The sequence below is a fragment of the Oncorhynchus mykiss genome, chromosome 15 (genome assembly GCF_057628025.1).
Source record: "Oncorhynchus mykiss isolate SJ-2025 chromosome 15, ASM5762802v1, whole genome shotgun sequence".
Classification (NCBI taxonomy): Eukaryota; Metazoa; Chordata; class Actinopteri; order Salmoniformes; family Salmonidae; genus Oncorhynchus; species Oncorhynchus mykiss.
In genome coordinates this window covers 23,912,696-23,931,731 of record NC_143036.1, presented here as the reverse complement: position 1 = coordinate 23,931,731, position 19,036 = coordinate 23,912,696, and the positions used below count along the sequence as shown (strand labels likewise).

Here is a 19,036-nt window from a genome sequence, read left to right as displayed (position 1 = left end):
GCTTTACCTTTGTTTTCATTCCCAATTACCACACCACTAGGTTGTACAATGGTTTATTATAAAAGACTGTACATTCATTTTTCAATGAACATATATATACACAAACTAAGGGCAGAGATGAGAGCTTTGATATCTACCCATTGAGCTGGAACACTTGTATATGTTGAATATAACAAAGCATCAAGGCATTAGCTGCTATAACCTGAAATGGTCAACAGTGACAAGTGCAGTTACTTTCATGTTTTGAGTCCGGACAGGAAAGACATGTAGGAAGAAACTGGTGAAGTCTGCAATTTTGCAGCTTAACCATAAACACCTACCTGAATTGTCATGAAGCAATCGATAGTCTGTCGAAGGGATAATTACAACTATAAATGAACATGGACAAAGTGGGTGGGGTCAATTTGGAACAATAAAAGAAACAATTTGGCATCAAGAAATCCAGACCTGAGTTATGAAACCATTACAGGTTAAAAACGACAGATCTAAACCCAGTTTTACTTTGTGAAGACTGAGGAGGTATCCGAGTTGTCATATTGGTCTCCATTATTACGGAACAGTAAAACATCACTTGAAAACTGAGCCCACGAACACTATGAATTACAATCTCTTACATTATACTTATGCCTACAGATGAGTAAAACATTACTGTGGAGTTGCTTTAGATACATTACCAGATGGAACATTTTCATGTAAATGTAATATCAAATGTTTAAATACAAATAAGACCATCACATCAACAAGTCCGAAAATGACTTTTATATCTAGGTAATTCAATCAATAAAAAAATAACATGGAAATATTACAACAAAATGGAAGCATAATGGCATCAAAACGTAGAGGTTATACATGTTTAATTTAGCATGCTTTACATCCAGACTTAATTTCAGGAATGACTGAAATAAAAAGTGAAATGTTTTGTTATTCATAAAAAGCAATTGAAGTTTGAATTCAACATCCAAAATGGATCAGCCTTGTGATTGTGAGAACCGTGATTATAGAAAACAGAACAGAATCTTATGTTGGACATTTGCATGTGTGGCATGTAGCCTGCTTGAGATACTGTGATTAGCATTTACTCTACAGACACCCAACAGGCTGCAGCTCACTCACATTATATACAATTAGCAGTAGTAACACTTCCACTGAAGGTGTGCACACAAGATCACCAGAATGCCTACATATGCATGAGAGCTGCTCCATATAGCATAATACTCTTGATACACAAAGAAATCACGATAAGCTCATGAATAATGTATAGGTCACTAGACGTCGACAAACGCTAATGAATAGTCAGGGTCAGATGTTATGTTGCGCATATGTAGACAGGAAGAAGAATAAAACTTGAAATGTCCTTCAGCTAGTTTTACCGTGGTCTTTGAAAACACCTTTACACCACAACCCTTGTGAGCACGTCATCAGGCTTATCCTATTCATTCTTTGTATACTTGATAAAAACGTCCCCCAACCCACCCATAACACCTAAATAAAGTAAATAGTTGTATTTATTTGCAATCAGTATAAGGGAACAAGAGTTCTGTCATATCCAAAATCACTTCTCTAAGCTTTGTATGGTCAGACTCCTGTTTTTATTAGTCTCTGTAGTAAACTAGATATGACTGAATCAATACACTGCAGTGGGGGTTGCCTTCACTCGGCATAGTGCATGATGGACTCAACGTAGTTGCCGGGGAACAGGCCCGTGACCCCGCTGCTTAGGCCCTCGAACCAGCCGTCATCATTCTTCTTGATGATGTAGATGATGGCTCCCTCCATGAAGCTCAGCTCATCGTCTTTATCTGCTGCGTAGTCGTAGATGGCCACCACTGAGGAGGAAAGAGAGGGAAAAACAGTGAGGGAACGTCTCAATTGCATTCCCTTTTGATCCCTCACGTCCTTTCTCCTCACCTCCTCAAAACCAATTGGATGAGGTGGTCAGAGTTCCCTCGCCCCCTGATTTTCTCATCTGGTGGGTCTTGAGAACAAGGCGAGGAAATACAACTGAGATTCTCCCTAAAGATTTTAACCTATTAAGCATTAAAGTGCTTAAGTAGTTGAATAGTGCAGTGTAGTTGAAATAAATGTGAAGGGTATGGTATGGAGGGAGAAGAACAGCGTTCAGTAAAGAGAGGCGTCAGTATTGATCCCTGAGGCACACCTTTCTCTATGTAGCTCTTGGGCGCCCACTGGGGGTCTCCGTCAGCATAAGGGTCGTTGTAGTGCACCACAGCTGCTTCCTCTTCCTCCTCATAGTCAACTGGCGGGGGTGGAGGAGGGGGAGGAGCCTCATCAAACATGGGCAGGTCATCCGGCGGAGGCGGCGGAGGCAGAGTAGGTGTGTCCGCAACTGCCAAACAGCAGTAGAGGGGAGGGGGCAGAAAGGAGATTAGGAACGCTGCCTGAAACTGGGACGAAGGAAACAGTACAGCACATTACATGTGGGCTGCACATGCAATCAAGCCCAACGGTACAGAGAAAACCATGCAATCGTGGCAGAGCTACATGCAAGGGTGTGTATATGCCAGGCACCGATGGTTAGTCGGTTAAATGCACAACAGCGAGTTGTTGGCATGACGATTTTGACCTGTCTTCCTCCAGGTCACTTGTTCAAGTCACTTGTTAAGAAATGTAATTTAGTTGCAAGTGTTCTTTGCCACTCAGGCAATGCTGCACTTTAATGTGAACTTGTTTGGACACTTTCCATCACCTTCCCACAACATTTGAGTTCTCTGTTTGGTTCAAATGAATGATGTCAAAAACAATATAATAGACTGCAACCTGAATAGTAAGTTATGAGCTCTCTCTATATGAGATGCTTAATTAGTATGCGTGGATCGTGGAGGTTTGCCTGCATAAATCTATCATGATACCATTCATGTGTTGTACCAAAAGGAATAGGAGCTCAAATATTCTCAAGGTTGTGTATATCAAAAGGGGAGGATATGGGTATTGAAGTGGTTTTTGTTTTACTCCATCTACTGGAAATTAAAGCCGTCGTACTCTTAAGAAACACCAACAAAATGGTGCTATTTCAATTCTGCACGTAACATAAATCTGTCTAACAATAGCAGGCTAAGCTTCTTTAGCGTTACATAAAAGCATGCACACTATTTCTCTGTTGATCACACACACACACACAACAAATGTGCATACGTTAAGTCCTTCCGCTCATACAGTGCATTTTCTGAGTGAAATTATACTTAACATTTGCCTTATTGCACACATGGGACTTTGTGGAAATACCATTTCAGCTGCCAATTTCATTGTACATTCTCCTAAATAATCCTGGAATGGAGCACTGAAGAAAGCAATGGGTGCCAATGGTAATAAGCATGTATCTGTCAGAACTACTTATTAGCACAGACTGTAGATGAGGATGATGATACTGAGGATGTTTAGTGTCCAGCATAAGACCGACAAATGAGTGAACAGGCACAAGGCATGCTGTGTGTGATTGAGAGATGGAGGTGTTCTACATCTAGTTCTACGGAGGTGTTCTACATCTAGTTCTACATCTAGTTCTACGGAGGTTGTCTACATCTACGGAGGTGTTCTACATCTAGTTCTACATCTAGTTTTACGGAGGTGTTCTACATCTACGGAGGTGTTCTACATCTACGGAGGTGTTCTACATCTACGGAGGTGTTCTACATCTACGGAGGTCTTCTACATCTACGGAGGTGTTCTACATCTACGGAGGTCTTCTACATCTACGGAGGTGTTCTACATCTACGGAGGTCTTCTACATCTACGGAGGTCTTCTACATCTACGGAGGTCTTCTACATCTACGGAGGTCTTCTACATCTACGGAGGTCTTCTACATCTACGGAGGTGTTCTACATCTACGGAGGTGTTCTACATCTACGGAGGTGTTCTACATCTACGGAGGTGTTCTACATCTACGGAGGTGTTCTACATCTAGTTCTACATCTAGTTTTACGGAGGTGTTCTACATCTACGGAGGTCTTCTACATCTACGGAGGTGTTCTACATCTACGGAGGTCTTCTACATCTACGGAGGTCTTCTACATCTACGGAGGTCTTCTACATCTACGGAGGTGTTCTACATCTACGGAGGTCTTCTACATCTACGGAGGTCTTCTACATCTAGTTCTACATCTACGGAGGTCTTCTACATCTACGGAGGTCTTCTACATCTACGGAGGTCTTCTACATCTACGGAGGTCTTCTACATCTAGTTCTACATCTACGGAGGTCTTCTACATCTACGGAGGTCTTCTACATCTACGGAGGTCTTCTACATCTACGGAGGTCTTCTACATCTACGGAGGTCTTCTACATCTACGGAGGTGTTCTACATCTACGGAGGTCTTCTACATCTACGGAGGTCTTCTACATCTAGTTCTACATCTACGGAGGTGTTCTACATCTACGGAGGTCTTCTACATCTACGGAGGTCTTCTACATCTAGTTCTACATCTACGGAGGTGTTCTACATCTACGGAGGTCTTCTACATCTACGGAGGTCTTCTACATCTAGTTCTACATCTACGGAGGTGTTCTACATCTACGGAGGTCTTCTACATCTACGGAGGTCTTCTACATCTAGTTCTACATCTACGGAGGTGTTCTACATCTACGGAGGTCTTCTACATCTACGGAGGTGTTCTACATCTAGTTCTACATCTACGGAGGTCTTCTACATCTACGGAGGTCTTCTACATCTAGTTCTACATCTACGGAGGTGTTCTACATCTACGGAGGTGTTCTACATCTACGGAGGTGTTCTACATCTACGGAGGTGTTCTACATCTACGGAGGTGTTCTACATCTATGGAGGTGTTCTACATCTAGTTCTACATCTACGGAGGTCTTCTACATCTACGGAGGTCTTCTACATCTACGGAGGTCTTCTACATCTACGGAGGTCTTCTACATCTACGGAGGTCTTCTACATCTACGGAGGTCTTCTACATCTAGTTCTACATTTACGGAGGTGTTCTACATCTAGTTCTACGGAGGTGTTCTACATCTACAGAGGTGTTCTACATCTAGTTCTACGGAGGTGTTCTACATCTACGGAGGTGTTCTACATCTAGTTCTACGGAGGTGTTCTACATCTAGTTCTACGGAGGTGTTCTACATCTAGTTCTACGGAGGTGTTCTACATCTACAGAGGTGTTCTACATCTACGGAGGTGTTCTACATCTACGGAGGTGTTCTACATCTACGGAGGTGTTCTACATTTACGGAGGTGTTCTACATCTAGTTCTACGGAAGTGTTCTACATTTACAGAGGTGTTCTACATCTAGTTCTACATCTACGGAGGTGTTCTACATCTAGTTCTACGGAGGTGTTCTACATCTACGGAAGGTGTTCTACGGAGGTGTTCTACATCTACGGAGGTGTTCTACATCTAGATCTAGAGGGAAAAGGAGAGCGTGTGGTGGGCCTCAGGACTTACTGTTCTCCTGCACCCTGGCCACAAAGCCTGTCAGAGGTATCTGTGGAGTCAGCTGGGGCATGGGAGGAGGAGGGGGAGCGATAGACACTGGAAGCCGCCGCAGGCGCACCGACAGACAGACACCGACAGACAGACACACCGACAGACAGACACACAAACAAAACGAAATAGAGAAAGCAAGGATATAAAGTACACAGAGATAGTCACCCAGAACAATATAGGAAAATATTAAAAGAAACAGACAGAATACCTTCAACCCAAGTAAATGCAATATTCTGCAAGAATTAAAAGACAAAGCATGTGTGACAAAGCATAAAAACAGTCTATGCTTGTGGTTTTTAGTTCAGAGACAGAGTCTAGATTCCCCCAGGTATTTAGTGGTACAGATTGAGGGATTAAAAAGGGATTAGGTTTGATTGTCGTTGCTATTTCCTGCTCCTAATCACAATCTGAACCAGATGATTGTAGTGTCGGGACATGACCTGAGAGAGGTGCTGTGTGCAACCCTACTAACCCTAGCTCTCAATCAACCAAGTTACTTTCACAACTAGTGGCGTGAAGAGTGCCACCAATCTTAAAAATAACATGTAAACCTTAGAGATCAGCATCAGGTTTATAAGGAATTGGGTGCCATTTTGAACGCAGTTCAGGTGGAAGAGTGTGTGCATCTGTCTGTCTGCGTGCTCCTGCCCGCCTGTCTGTCTGCGTGCGTGCGTCTGCCTGTCTGTCTGCGTGCGTCTGCGTGCGTGCGTCTGCGTGCGTGCCTCTGCCTGTCTGCGTACGACACTGTTAGTGGTTTAAGCTTGATCTTGATCTATAGGCATTTGAGATCAACCCCAGGCCCAAGTCATGATCTTTACTGAACCAAGCATGTGACCGCACCTCCATACACTCCCTCTTTTAAACACCAGACAGTCTTTTACAGGGCAAGTGAATGAGAAAGGAGAGACCAATCTCAATTCAAAAACGCACAGGTGGCTGCTGTAGGCTTGAGTTTCTCACATTTTATCCAAATTCTTTTGGCTTTTCCAGGAATTAATGACGTTACTGAGTTCAGTACGCCTCCACATCACCGAGACTGTGTGTGTGTGGGTTGTCCCACTGGAGTGTGTGTTGAAGGGTACAGTACATGACTAAAAATAAACACTGTGCTTAAGTTAATGGACACCTTGAGCTGGAGTCACCTTGTGGAGGATGGCTGGTACATTTTAGGAAATGGGGAAGAAAAACAGGTTGTGAAAACACTAAGAAACTGTGATTTAAGAAAACGTCATCTCGTACTTAAACGGAGACCAAAAAGCAGTGACTCTGCAATCCTTGCGTATGTCGATCGCCTGGATTGTATCAGCTGGGAAATCCGAGGACAAGAAAGCATTCTACATAAATGCACAAGTATTTCCCGCGAGTGTACATTTAGTATTTGTGTACCAGAGGGACATGCTAAGTGACATACTGATGTAGTCACAGGGATGTCATTAGCTTCGGTGGCACCCAGTGAGAGTCGCCAAACTCAGTGGGGGACACTTTTCTAAGAGAGTGATGGAGTTTATGAGAGGGAAGTTCCCTTTAGGGGGAAACTATCCATCTCCCGTCTAGTAGAGGGCTGTTGGTGGAGGGGGGGGGGGCATGAGTGTCTTACTTGAGTTGTGGGGGTAGGCGGGGGTGCCCCCATTAATGTATGGCTGCTGTATTTGCTGCTGTTGTAGCTGTAGGGCCTGCTGCTGCTGCAGGGAGAACTGGGAGCTGACGGACGGCGCCCTGCGGTAGGTGCCCGTGGCCGAAACCATGGAGACCGAGGAGGTGGTGGAGTTGTGCCGTGAGATCTGCCGTGAGATGGTGCCGAACTGGGACATGGGGATGGGGCCAAGACCAGGCCCGGGAGCCACCGCTAGAGTAGAAAACACCCACAGAAAGAGAGAAAGGGATAGAGGAGGGAGAGTCAGAGAGAGAGGAAATTACAAAGGGGAGAGGACAGAAAGGGGGAGAGAAGAGAGAGCCCAGCAAATGAATCAGCGACACCCAACAACAGAGTAGACCCAATATCGGCAGAGCAATCATTGGATCCCCGAAGCAACTGAACCACCAGCATCACCACCAATCACAGAGATCCAGAAGAGGGAAGGGGGAGGGACAGGCGACACCACAGCCAATCCTGATGGAGGAGTCATGCTTATTTACACCCAGATGCGTGCGTTCCTTTAGTGCAGAAACGTTTACTTCCATCCATCATTGGCTACAATCACAAAATCTTCACCCAAAAAGCATGCTTGATATAATATCGATTACTTGTGCCCCCGTGTGCATTTGTTTTGTAAAAGAGGCAGGGCAGAATAGAAGACACACATCATTTGAGGCTAGGAGACAGTTGAAAGGGGATAGCTGCTTCGGCTTCTCCTGTGGCGTTCTGGCACTCCACTGAACATGAGGTTTTGGGCTCAATGAAATTGAACCTGCATTGCAGTAATTACACAGTGACACACGTTCTTTGCTGTACTCAAATTGCAGGACTTTTCGGACGATGTAAAAACGTGCACTAGATACACACGTCACAGGTCGATGTAGTACTACGGTATGAGGGATTTTTCAGAAATACATTACATTTTAAGCACACACACACATATTTGCGGCGCAGTACAGAACAGATTTAATTTACCCTGACTACAACCAATCCATTAGGTTTTCTAGAAGCCTACCATTTGTCACGCGTCAGCATTTTCACAACAATAAATATTACTGCAGCAGTTAAAGCATATTTCATGACTGTGTCGTCAACATATTTGAATGAGGGAGTGTGTGTGTGTTTATGAGTGAGTGTGCAGTAAATATGAAAGTGTGTGTGTGTTTATGAGTGAGTGTGCAGTAAATATGGAAGTGTGTGTGTGTTTATGAGTGAGTGTGCAGTAAATATGAAAGTGTGTGTGTGTTTATGAGTGAGTGTGCAGTAAATATGAAAGTGTGTGTGTGTTTATGAGTGAGTGTGCAGTAAATATGAAAGTGTGTGTGTGTTTATGAGTGAGTGTGCAGTAAATATGGAAGTGTGTGTGTGTTTATGAGTGAGTGTGCAGTAAATATGAAAGTGTGTGTGTGTTTATGAGTGAGTGTGCAGTAAATATGAAAGTGTGTGTGTGTTTATGAGTGAGTGTGCAGTAAATATGAAAGTGTGTGTGTGTTTATGAGTGAGTGTGCAGTAAATATGGAAGTGTGTGTGTGTTTATGAGTGAGTGTGCAGTAAATATGAAAGTGTGTGTGTGTTTATGAGTGAGTGTGCAGTAAATATGAAAGTGTGTGTGTGTTTATGAGTGAGTGTGCAGTAAATATGAAAGTGTGTGTGTGTTTATGAGTGAGTGTGCAGTAAATATGAAAGTGTGTGTGTGTTTATGAGTGAGTGTGCAGTAAATATGAAAGTGTGTGTGTTTATGAGTGAGTGTGCAGTAAATATGAAAGTGTGTGTGTGTTTATGAGTGAGTGTGCAGTAAATATGAAAGTGTGTGTGTGTTTATGAGTGAGTGTGCAGTAAATATGAAAGTGTGTGTGTGTTTATGAGTGAGTGTGCAGTAAATATGAAAGTGTGTGTGTGTTTATGAGTGAGTGTGCAGTAAATATGAAAGTGTGTGTGTGTTTATGAGTGAGTGTGCAGTAAATATGAAAGTGTGTGTGTGTTTATGAGTGAGTGTGCAGTAAATATGAAAGTGTGTGTGTTTATGAGTGAGTGTGCAGTAAATATGAAAGTGTGTGTGTGTTTATGAGTGAGTGTGCAGTAAATATGAAAGTGTGTGTGTGTTTATGAGTGAGTGTGCAGTAAATATGAAAGTGTGTGTGTGTTTATGAGTGAGTGTGCAGTAAATATGAAAGTGTGTGTGTGTTTATGAGTGAGTGTGCAGTAAATATGAAAGTGTGTGTGTGTTTATGAGTGAGTGTGCAGTAAATATGAAAGTGTGTGTGTGTTTATGAGTGAGTGTGCAGTAAATATGAAAGTGTGTGTGTGTTTATGAGTGAGTGTGCAGTAAATATGAAAGTGTGTGTGTGTTTGAGTGAGTGTGCAGTAAATATGAATGTGTGTGTGTGTAGAATGTGTTTTCCTCCAGTTGGGTATTTCCTGTTTACTGGGTCAGATAACGGTAGCTCTCTGGAGAAGCTCTCCTCTCAGATACTGGTGAATGAGAGTGTGTGTGTGTGTGTGTGTGTGTGTGTGTGTGTAAAATGATAAACAGTAACTCTCTGGAGAAGCTCTCCTCTCAGATACTGATGAGTGAGTGAGTGAGTGAGTGAGTGTAGAATGATAACAGTAGCTCTCTGACTTGTCATAACATGGACCGACTGCTGCATGCCTATTATGGACCGCCACTTCACTCAAACATATAGACAAAATCTGCAACATTTCACATGGACAAAAACCCATACAACCATATATGAAGACCACGGTCCATATTTACAAAGCATCAGTAGGAGTGCTGATCTGGGATCAGGGTCCCTTTAGTCCATATAATCTTAATCATTATGATCTAAAAGAAAAAGGCTAAACTGATCCGATATCAGCACTGCTACTCTGAGATGCTTGATTACATACAGCCCCCTGTACTTCAAAGCTATGACAGTCAATCAAATCAAACCCACATTTGGAGCCCTGCGTCAGAAAACCCAACAGTCCCATAAGACACACACAACCTCAATTTGCTTCTGAGATTAAACAGATTCAAGCCAATTTAACTGACTTCATATTATCACCCGAGACAGAGTCAAATCAATCACACATACAGTGGGGCAAAAAAGTATTTAGTCAGCCACCAATTGTGCAAGTTCTCCCACTTAAAAAGATGAGAGAGGCCTGTAATTTTCATCATAAGTACACTTCAACTATGATAGACAAAATGAGAAAAAAAATCCAGGATTTGTAGGATTTTTAATGAATTTATTTGCAAATTATGGTGGAAAATAAGTATTTGGTCACCTACAAACAAGCAAGATTTCTGGCTCTCACAGACCTGTAACTTCTTCTTTAAGAGGCTCCTCTGTCCTCCACTCGTTACCTGTATTAATGGCACCTGTTTGAACTTGTTATCAGTATAAAAGACACCTGTCCACAACCTCAAACAGTCACACTCCAAACTCCACTATGGCCAAGACCAAGTACCTGTCAAAGGACACCAGAAACAAAATTGTAGACCTGCACCAGGCTGGGAAGACTGAATCTGCAATAGGTAAGCAGCTTGGTTTGAAGAAATCAACTGTGGGAGAAATTATTAGGAAATGGAAGACATACAAGACCACTGATAATCTCCCTCGATCTGGGGCTCCACACAAGATCTCACCCCGGGGGGTCAAAATGATCACAAGAACGGTGAGCAAAAATCCCAGAACCACACGGGGGGGACCTAGTGAATGACCTGCAGAGAGCTGGGACCAAAGTAACAAAGCCTACCATCAGTAACACAATACGCCGCCAGGGACTCAAATCCTGCAGTGCCAGACGTATCCCCCTGCTTAAGCCAGTACATGTCCAGGCCCGTCTGAAGTTTGCTAGAGAGCATTTGGATGATCCAGAAGAAGATTGGGAGAATGTCATATGGTCAGATGAAACCAAAATATAACTTTTTGGTAAAAACTCAACTCGCCGTGTTTGGAGGACAAAGAATGCTGAGTTGCATCCAAAGAACACAATACCTACTGTGAAGCATGGGGGTGGAAACATCATGCTTTGGGGCTGTTTTTCTGCAAAGGGACCACTCATCTTTTTAAGTGGGAGAACTTGCACAATTGGTGGCTGACTAAATACTGGTTTGCCCCACTGTACATAATTTCCAAAAGCACATTACACACAATGCAGCTGGTCATTGGTTGAAGTACCTGTTCAGAAAAAGTATCTTCCCTTAACAAAGTGTGGTAATTTTGAACTTCGTAAAATCAATTGAACAAAGTAAATAGGGGTTGGTAATTTAATCAAATATAGCCCGGGGGCTGAATGGAAAATGTCCATATTGAATTAACCAGCACTTTAATTAACATGCATACTGGCTTCTGGAGCCTGGGGCCCGGAAGAGAACATTGTTTCATTAGAGACTTCTTCAGTGCCCCGTCTGGGGCGGCGTGCAGCCCCGTCTGAGGCGGCGTGCAGCCCCGTCTGAGGCGGCGTGCAGCCCCGTCTGAGGCGGCGTGCAGCCCCGTCTGAGGCGGCGTGCAGCCCCGTCTGAGGCGGCGTGCAGCCCCGTCTGGGTCTGTGTCCCATTTGACATTAACCTGGATGTAGATAGATAACCAGAACCCAAGCACCACCATCAAGTGATCCCCCCCACCACCAACATACACCACCAGATGGACCCATGGTTAAAGCACCAGGCTGCAAGAGGCGCACACACACACACGTAAACCCTCTAATAGCGACAGTCAGAGATGAGGGGGTTTCGATGATTGTCCACTGGCGGCAGAGAGGAGCGGCGGTACAGCCTAGTGGTTGGTGGTTCTTTGGGCTCACCTGTCACTGCAGGAGCCCCTGGGTTGCCCTGCCCCGGGAGAGGAGGCGGCGGAGGAGCCTGATGACCAGGAAGTGGAGGAGGGGGGGGTGGGAGAGCGGACATTGGCGGGACTGAAACGAGTGCGTCAGAACCACTCCGTTAGTGACTGATTGGGGGTTTCAAGCTGGTTGGTTATGTTGGTGTTAGGTACCATCTTACCACACCTTTATATACGAATAACACATGAACATCTCATACAACAACCCCTTTGCAAGAAGAAGGCAACAGGCACACGCCGCTGTGGCTATACAGCATGGAGTGTGCGTTACCATGGTGACAGGCTTACAGACAGCTCCAGTCTTGCTGGCCTGATATCCTGTCACTAATATCCAGCTCCGTCTCCTTTCTCTCTCGACCTCAACAGGCCAAAAGGACACCTCGTTCCAAACTCCCTGTTCCATTTCCAACTACAAAACCACCTGTAGTCTTCTATTCTCTTTAACATTGAGCCGCACCCCTAATACAGGAGAGCCTATTTACATACAGAGACAGCGAGAGAGACAGCGAGAGAGAGACAGCGAGAGAGAGACAGCGAGAATCTCAGAACACAATAGGTCATTATGAGCCCTCTGTCCGGTAAGATTAGCTTTGTTCTAAATAACTCCTCACTCAGTCCTCCAGCAACACAACTCATTTACACTTTGTTTACATTTTCCCCTTGTGTGATGGGAGTGTGTGTGTTCTGTGCATTGTCCATCTGTGCTAGTACTCACTTGACTTAATGAACTGGATTTTCAATGAGAGAGTAGTATGTGTTTATGAATTAATGTTTCTGTAGTCACAATGCAGACACACACACACACACAGAGAGAGACAGAGAGAGAGAGAGAGACACACACAGAGAGACAGAGAGAGAGAGAGAGACACAGAGAGAGAGAGAGAGAGAGAGAGAGAGACACACACACACAAACACACACACACATAGAGAGAGGAGATGGTGGCTTAGAAATGATAACACATAACAAGATTCCAACATACCCAGTGTGATTGACCCCATGTTCCTATACAGTACAGTTAATTCCCGCTCACCTGGACCAGAGTTGGGAATGGAGGGCGTAGGCACTGCGATGGGAATGCCAATACTGCTGCTTCCGCTGTTCTCCCTGCTGCCACTACCCCCACTGCTACCACTAGAGAGAAAGGGAAAGAAACAGAGAGAACAAATGTATTCAGGGCAACCCACAGAGGAGACAGTAGGTATCACTTGTGCACACAGCTGGTATGCCCATGTCCCAGTTAGAATTCTCCACCGCAACCTGTCAGTCACAGGGACAGAGGTAAAAGCCCTTCAGAACCACTACACCATTTATATTGTGTTGTTCAAAATCCGTTTAGAGGACTTTACATTAATCAAGAATGTCAAGATTGACATTGCATGCAGAAGACATGATTCCACTGAACCTGGTACCAACAGGACACACTGTGGTCGATACAGTACATCTAGAGTGAGTACAAAGCACTAAGGACACCTTCCTAATATTGAGTTGCACCCCGACCCCTCCTTCAGCCCTCAGAACAGCCTCAATTAATCTGGGCATGGTCTCTGCAAGGTGTCCAATGCGTTCCACAGGGATGCTGGCCCATGTTGACTTCGATGTGTCAAGTTGTCTGGATGTCCTTTGGGTGGTGGACCAGTCTTCATACACACAGGAAACGGTCTTTAACCGGTCTCCTCCCTGTCACCTACACTGATTGAAGTGGATTTAACACCTTTCACCTGGTCAGTTTGTGTCATGGAAAGGTGTCCTTAATGTTTTGTACACTCAGTCAATACCATAGGACAGGCATTATGTCAAAGCCTATAAGCCCCGCCTTGCCCTGCAGCTGACCTGGAGGCTGTCAGATGAATGTCTGGCTAGGACCCCCCCCTCCCAGGCCCAAATCCTGCTCACGACCCCCATACCCTTCCCTGCCAGTCTAGCCTGGGCCTCTTTTTTTTTGGGGGGGGGGGGGGGGGGGGGGCTGGCAGCAGGGGGTCCCCTCAGCACGAATCACATATACAGGGGCTCAGTTCCACCTAGAAGGATGGGAGGGGAAGAGTCAGAGGTTTACTGTGACTATGTGATCCAGTGAGGATGAGAAAAGGGGGAAGCCCAGCCCCCCCCCGCGTGAGATAAGATAAACCACCCCCCCATGTGAGATAAGATAAGCCTCCTCCCCCCCGTGAGATAAGATAAGCCCCCCCCCGTGAGATAAGATAAGCCCCCCCCCGTGAGATAAGATAAACCCCCCCCCGTGTGAGATAAGATAAATCCCCCCCCACGTGAGATAAGATAAACCCCCCCTGTGTGAGATAAGATAAATCCCCCCTGCGTGAGATAAGATAAGCCCCCCTGCGTCAGATAAGATAAGCCCCCCCCTGCGTGAGATAAGATAAGCCCCCCTGCGTGAGATAAGATAAGCCTCACTATGTGAGAATGCACATTTCCCATCCTGTCTGCCTTTCACTGTCAGTTCCCGCTTGCCATCCCTTTCAGTAGCTGAAATCAAATCACCTCCGTCTCTCCCCATCCCTCATCTATAGCGCTCCATCTCCAGGTCCATCACTCCTCCTACGCTCCTCTGTCTCTAGCCCAACCACGTCGCCAGAGATCAAATTTCATAGAAATCAGACCACCACACGGAGTTGGTGAAAGCTTGACTCCCACCATGCACCAGCACACACATACGCACGCGCACACACTTATTGAATCAGGGCTCAGGCAGGTAGAGATGGCAGAGACTGATAAAGAGAGATTGTGTGTGTGTGGAGAGCAATACGAGAGCAGACAGGACAGCACAGCAGCACACGGCCTCTGTGTCTGAAAGTTTCCAGGTCAGAGAGAGAATGAGAGTACACCAGTGGATTACACAAGGATCCAGGTTTTTGAACGTACTGCAGTGGTGCACAGCTCCCAACCTAGAAGGCTGCAGTATGTCATTTTTGCACTTGATTGAGTTTTTGCTCCTCCATAACTGAAAAAGTCATTGATATTGCTTGAGTAATTCAAGTTCAGATGAAATAACACCTGGTTTGAAAGACCTTAATTGGCAAGGACAAAAAGCGGCAGTCTTGCTGGCAGTCTTGGTATTGAACACAATTTATTGGACATATGTATGATATTTGGTGAACCATTTGTCCTGCAGTATTGATGTGTGGTAACATATCATATTAGTTTAAAGCATATTATAACCACATCAAATGATGGTACCACATCTACTCATCTAAAACAGGGCAAACCTGGATCCCTGCTGAAGATGCACTCTCCCATGACTCAATGGTGGAGAGAGAAAGAGCGAGAGAGAGCGCAAGAGATAGCAAGAGCGAGAGAGAGCGCACGAGATGGCAAGAGCGAGAGAGCGCGCACGAGATGGCAAGAGCGAGAGAGCGCGCACGAGATGGCAAGAGCGAGAGAGCGCGCACGAGATAGCAAGAGCGAGAGAGCGCGCACGAGATGGCAAGAGCGAGAGAGCGCGCACGAGATGGCAAGAGCGAGAGAGCGCGCACGAGATGGCAAGAGCGAGAGAGCGCGCACGAGATGGCAAGAGCGAGAGAGCGCGCACGAGATAGCAAGAGCGAGAGAGCGCGCACGAGATAGCAAGAGCGAGAGAGCGCGCACGAGATAGCAAGAGCGAGAGAGCGCGCACGAGATAGCAAGAGCGAGAGAGCGCGCACGAGATAGCAAGAGCGAGAGAGCGCGCACGAGATAGCAAGAGCGAGAGAGCGCGCACGAGATAGCAAGAGCGAGAGAGCGCGCACGAGATAGCAAGAGCGAGAGAGCGCGCACGAGATAGCAAGAGCGAGAGAGCGCGCACGAGATAGCAAGAGCGAGAGAGCGCGCACGAGATAGCAAGAGCGAGAGAGCGCGCACGAGATAGCAAGAGCGAGAGAGCGCGCACGAGATAGCAAGAGCGAGAGAGCGCGCACGAGATAGCAAGAGCAAGAGAGAGCGCACGAGATAGCGAGAGAGCGCACGAGATAGCAAGAGCAAGAGAGAGCGCACGAGATAGCGAGAGAGCGCACGAGAGAGCGCACGAGAGAGCGCACGAGAGAGCGCACGAGATAGCGAAAGAGCGCACGAGATAGCGAGAGAGCGCACGAGATAGCGAGAGAGCGCACGAGATAGCGAGAGAGCGCACGAGATAGCGAGAGAGCGCACGAGATAGCGAGAGAGCGCACGAGATAGCGAGAGAGCGCACGAGAGAGCGAGAGAGCGCACGAGCGAGAGAGCGCACGAGCGAGAGAGCGCACGAGCGAGAGAGCGCACGAGCGAGAGAGCGAGAGAGCGCACGAGCGAGAGAGCGAGAGAGCGCACGAGATAGCGAGAGAGCGCACGAGATAGCGAGAGAGCGCGAGAGAGCGCACGAGATAGCGAGAGAGCGCACGAGATAGCGAGAGAGCGCACGAGATAGCGAGCACAAGCAAAAGAGAGAAAGAACAAAGGGGAGAGAAAATAGCAAAGAAAGGAAACAGGAGTAGCATGTGTGCCAAAATGATAGAGGGACAGGAGAAAAAAAAGGAAAGTGATGTAATATTTATGACCATCTCAGTCAGCAGCACAGCCTTCTTAGCTAATGAAGCAACTTCAAAATCACTCCTGACTCATATCTCAGCTCTCGCAGGGTGGCTTTCTGACGGACACATTTCAGTGATCGTGGCAGGGGTCTAAATGTACAGAGGACTTAGGATTTTCGAAGGACACTTTACGCCGCAGGCCTTGAAGAACATTCATTCCCAAACGGCTGAAGCCTTCCGGGTCTTGTCAGCTAAATGTTGGATTTACAGTATTTGGGCGGGGGAGGTGTGAAAGCACATTAAGCTGATGAATTTAAGAGAAGAGATTTGAAATGTTTGTAAGACATGGGGGATACAAAGTATTTGGGGAGGGTTCCTTTTGTCATGTCCATGTTAGAACAGAGGCTGTGGGAGAGACATTCAGAGCTGTTGAGTAGGACAATAGTATATGTGTGTGTCTATCCATCGGTCTGCGCACAAATTACATTTATTTAACTAGGCAAGTCAGTTAATAACAAATTCTTATTTACAATGACGGCCTATTGGGGAACAGTGGGTTAAATGCCTTGTTCAGGGGCAGAACGAACCATGTCAGCTCGGGGATTCGATCCAGCAACCTTTCGGTTACAGGACCAACGCTCTAACTACTAGGCGAGCGTGAGTGTGTTTTACTGGTTAGTATCATGGCAATGAAAACAAACACAAAGCGGATTTAACTTCTTCAGGAAAACAGCCCTTATGTTGGAAACAAACATTTTCCAAGCACACAATATTTTACATACAGCAGGTTTTTAAAAAAGGACCAGGGATGTCTGCTTCATGCAAAAAATATTGCGATACTGGTATCGTCACATTTTTTACATCTTAGTAATTTAGCAGACGCTCTTATCCAGAGCGACTTACAGGAGAAATTAGGGTTAAGTGCCTTGCTCAAGGGGCACGTCGAGAGATTTTTCACCTAGTCGGATCAGGTTTCGAACCAGCGACCTTTCGGTTACTGGCCCAACGCTCTTAACCACAAGGCTACCTGCCACCCTACCGTGTCAGTTACCTGTGGGTTCTTTGTCTCTGGTTGAGAGATGCAGTGCGACCCGGGCTGTGCTGGCTGCCTAGACGAGCAGGGCTGGTCATGTAGTCGTTGGGCACTGTGGGCGGTTTCACCGGCTCTAGAGTTTTATAGGGCGTGTTGCGTCTGTCAAAGTCAACAAAGATAGAAAGGGGGAGATAAACAGAGAATAAGAATGCATGAGAATCAGGGGTCCGTTCAACTTAGATTTAGTCTGCTTTTTCTTTTTTCATAAATGGTTTTAAAAACAACCAATAGGTGCCCTTTGCAAGGCATTGGAAAACCTCCCTGGTCTTTGTGGTTGAAATTCACTGCTTGACTGAGGGATCTTACAGATAATTGTATGGTTGGTGTACAGAGATGAGTTAGTCATTCACAAATAATGTTAAACACTATTATTGCACACAAAGTGAGTCTATTTAACTTATTATGTGACTTGTTAAGCACATTTTTACTCCTGAACTTATTTAAGCTTGCTATAACAAATGAGTTGAATACATATACTAATTGACTTCAGCTTTTCATTGTTAATATAAAAAACAACTATAAAAAAGAATAAAAACAATTCCACTTTGACATTATTGTGTCTAGGCCAGTGACACAAACACTCAATTTAATCAAATGCAGGCTGTATCACAACAAAACTTACAAAAAGTCAAGGGGTGTGAATACTTTTTGAAGGCACTGTAGATCAATGAATACAACAATTCCTCATTGAAAATAATGGAGAAAATGTCCATATTCACAAATGGAAGTTACCTCTTAAAATGTGAAAGTTTAGTTGGAATGCAATAGAATGCAACACCACGATCAGTGACAGACTGGACATCTGGCATTCCAGGCAAATGCCAGACGGGCTGGTCTATTTCTAGCTCCAACATTCAGCTGTATGTTCCCCAGCAGTCACTAAAGCCCAGAATTAGTGCCCACTTAGTGTTACACTGCTATTTTATATAAAAGATCAGGACGTGACTAACATTGTGCACCGGCTGGGATACCAAACGCCCTGCCTTCTAACATGTTGGCTCAGTTAATAGTTGAGATAAAAAGTGATTCATTCATTAAAATAAATTAAAATAATATATATATATATATATATATCACTTACCCTAGAGTGCCACGCCCTGACATCGGCCCCGTCACGGGCGGCGGGCTAGGCGGCTTCTGTGTCGGCGGATTGGTCCTCGATAGTGTTCCTCCTCCTCTGATTGGCTGATTATTTCCATGCTGCTGTTGAAAGACAATAAATCAAGAAAGTTTAAGACATTTAACATAGTGGTAGCATAAAATACTAACTAGTATGACAACAGAAAAGTACTAAAGCTGATAGGCTTCCCAGATTCAGTATGCTACATCATTACTGAGACATTCTAGCAAATTAGCAGACAGGTCTTTGAACAAGTCACAGGGCGGTTGGCCAGGTAAAACCCACAGGGGCTTCCTGCTAAACATTGTGACATGTTTGTTTAGGACATGGTGTTCTATCAAGCACATAAAAACAAACATAATCAAAGCCAATAACTAAGGCGACGCCACAGC

At 45.3% G+C, this 19,036-nt stretch overlaps 1 protein-coding gene across 22 annotated transcripts in view; it reads right to left on the bottom strand.

Annotated features, from left to right (window-relative positions):
- Positions 1-37: 37 nt before the first annotated feature.
- The window catches only part of LOC110489823 (abl interactor 1), a 67,254-nt gene continuing 48,255 nt past the window's right edge, over positions 38-19,036 (bottom strand). For 2 of the 22 annotated variants that reach the window (XM_021562754.3, XM_021562752.3), the window contains 8 exons: positions 18,606-18,727; positions 17,483-17,623; positions 12,966-13,066; positions 11,897-12,007; positions 7,067-7,315; positions 5,428-5,514; positions 2,159-2,347; positions 38-1,826 (listed from right to left, as the gene is read on the bottom strand). In XM_021562754.3, coding sequence (XP_021418429.2) covers positions 1,651-1,826; positions 2,159-2,347; positions 5,428-5,514; positions 7,067-7,315; positions 11,897-12,007; positions 12,966-13,066; positions 17,483-17,623; positions 18,606-18,727 — 1,176 coding nt within the window. In that variant the 3' untranslated portion in view covers positions 38-1,650. The remainder of the gene's footprint in view (positions 1,827-2,158; positions 2,348-5,427; positions 5,515-7,066; positions 7,316-11,896; positions 12,008-12,965; positions 13,067-17,482; positions 17,624-18,605; positions 18,728-19,036) is intronic. The other 20 variants (XM_021562753.3, XM_021562755.3, XM_090199654.1 and 17 more) reach the window with 11 other exon arrangements.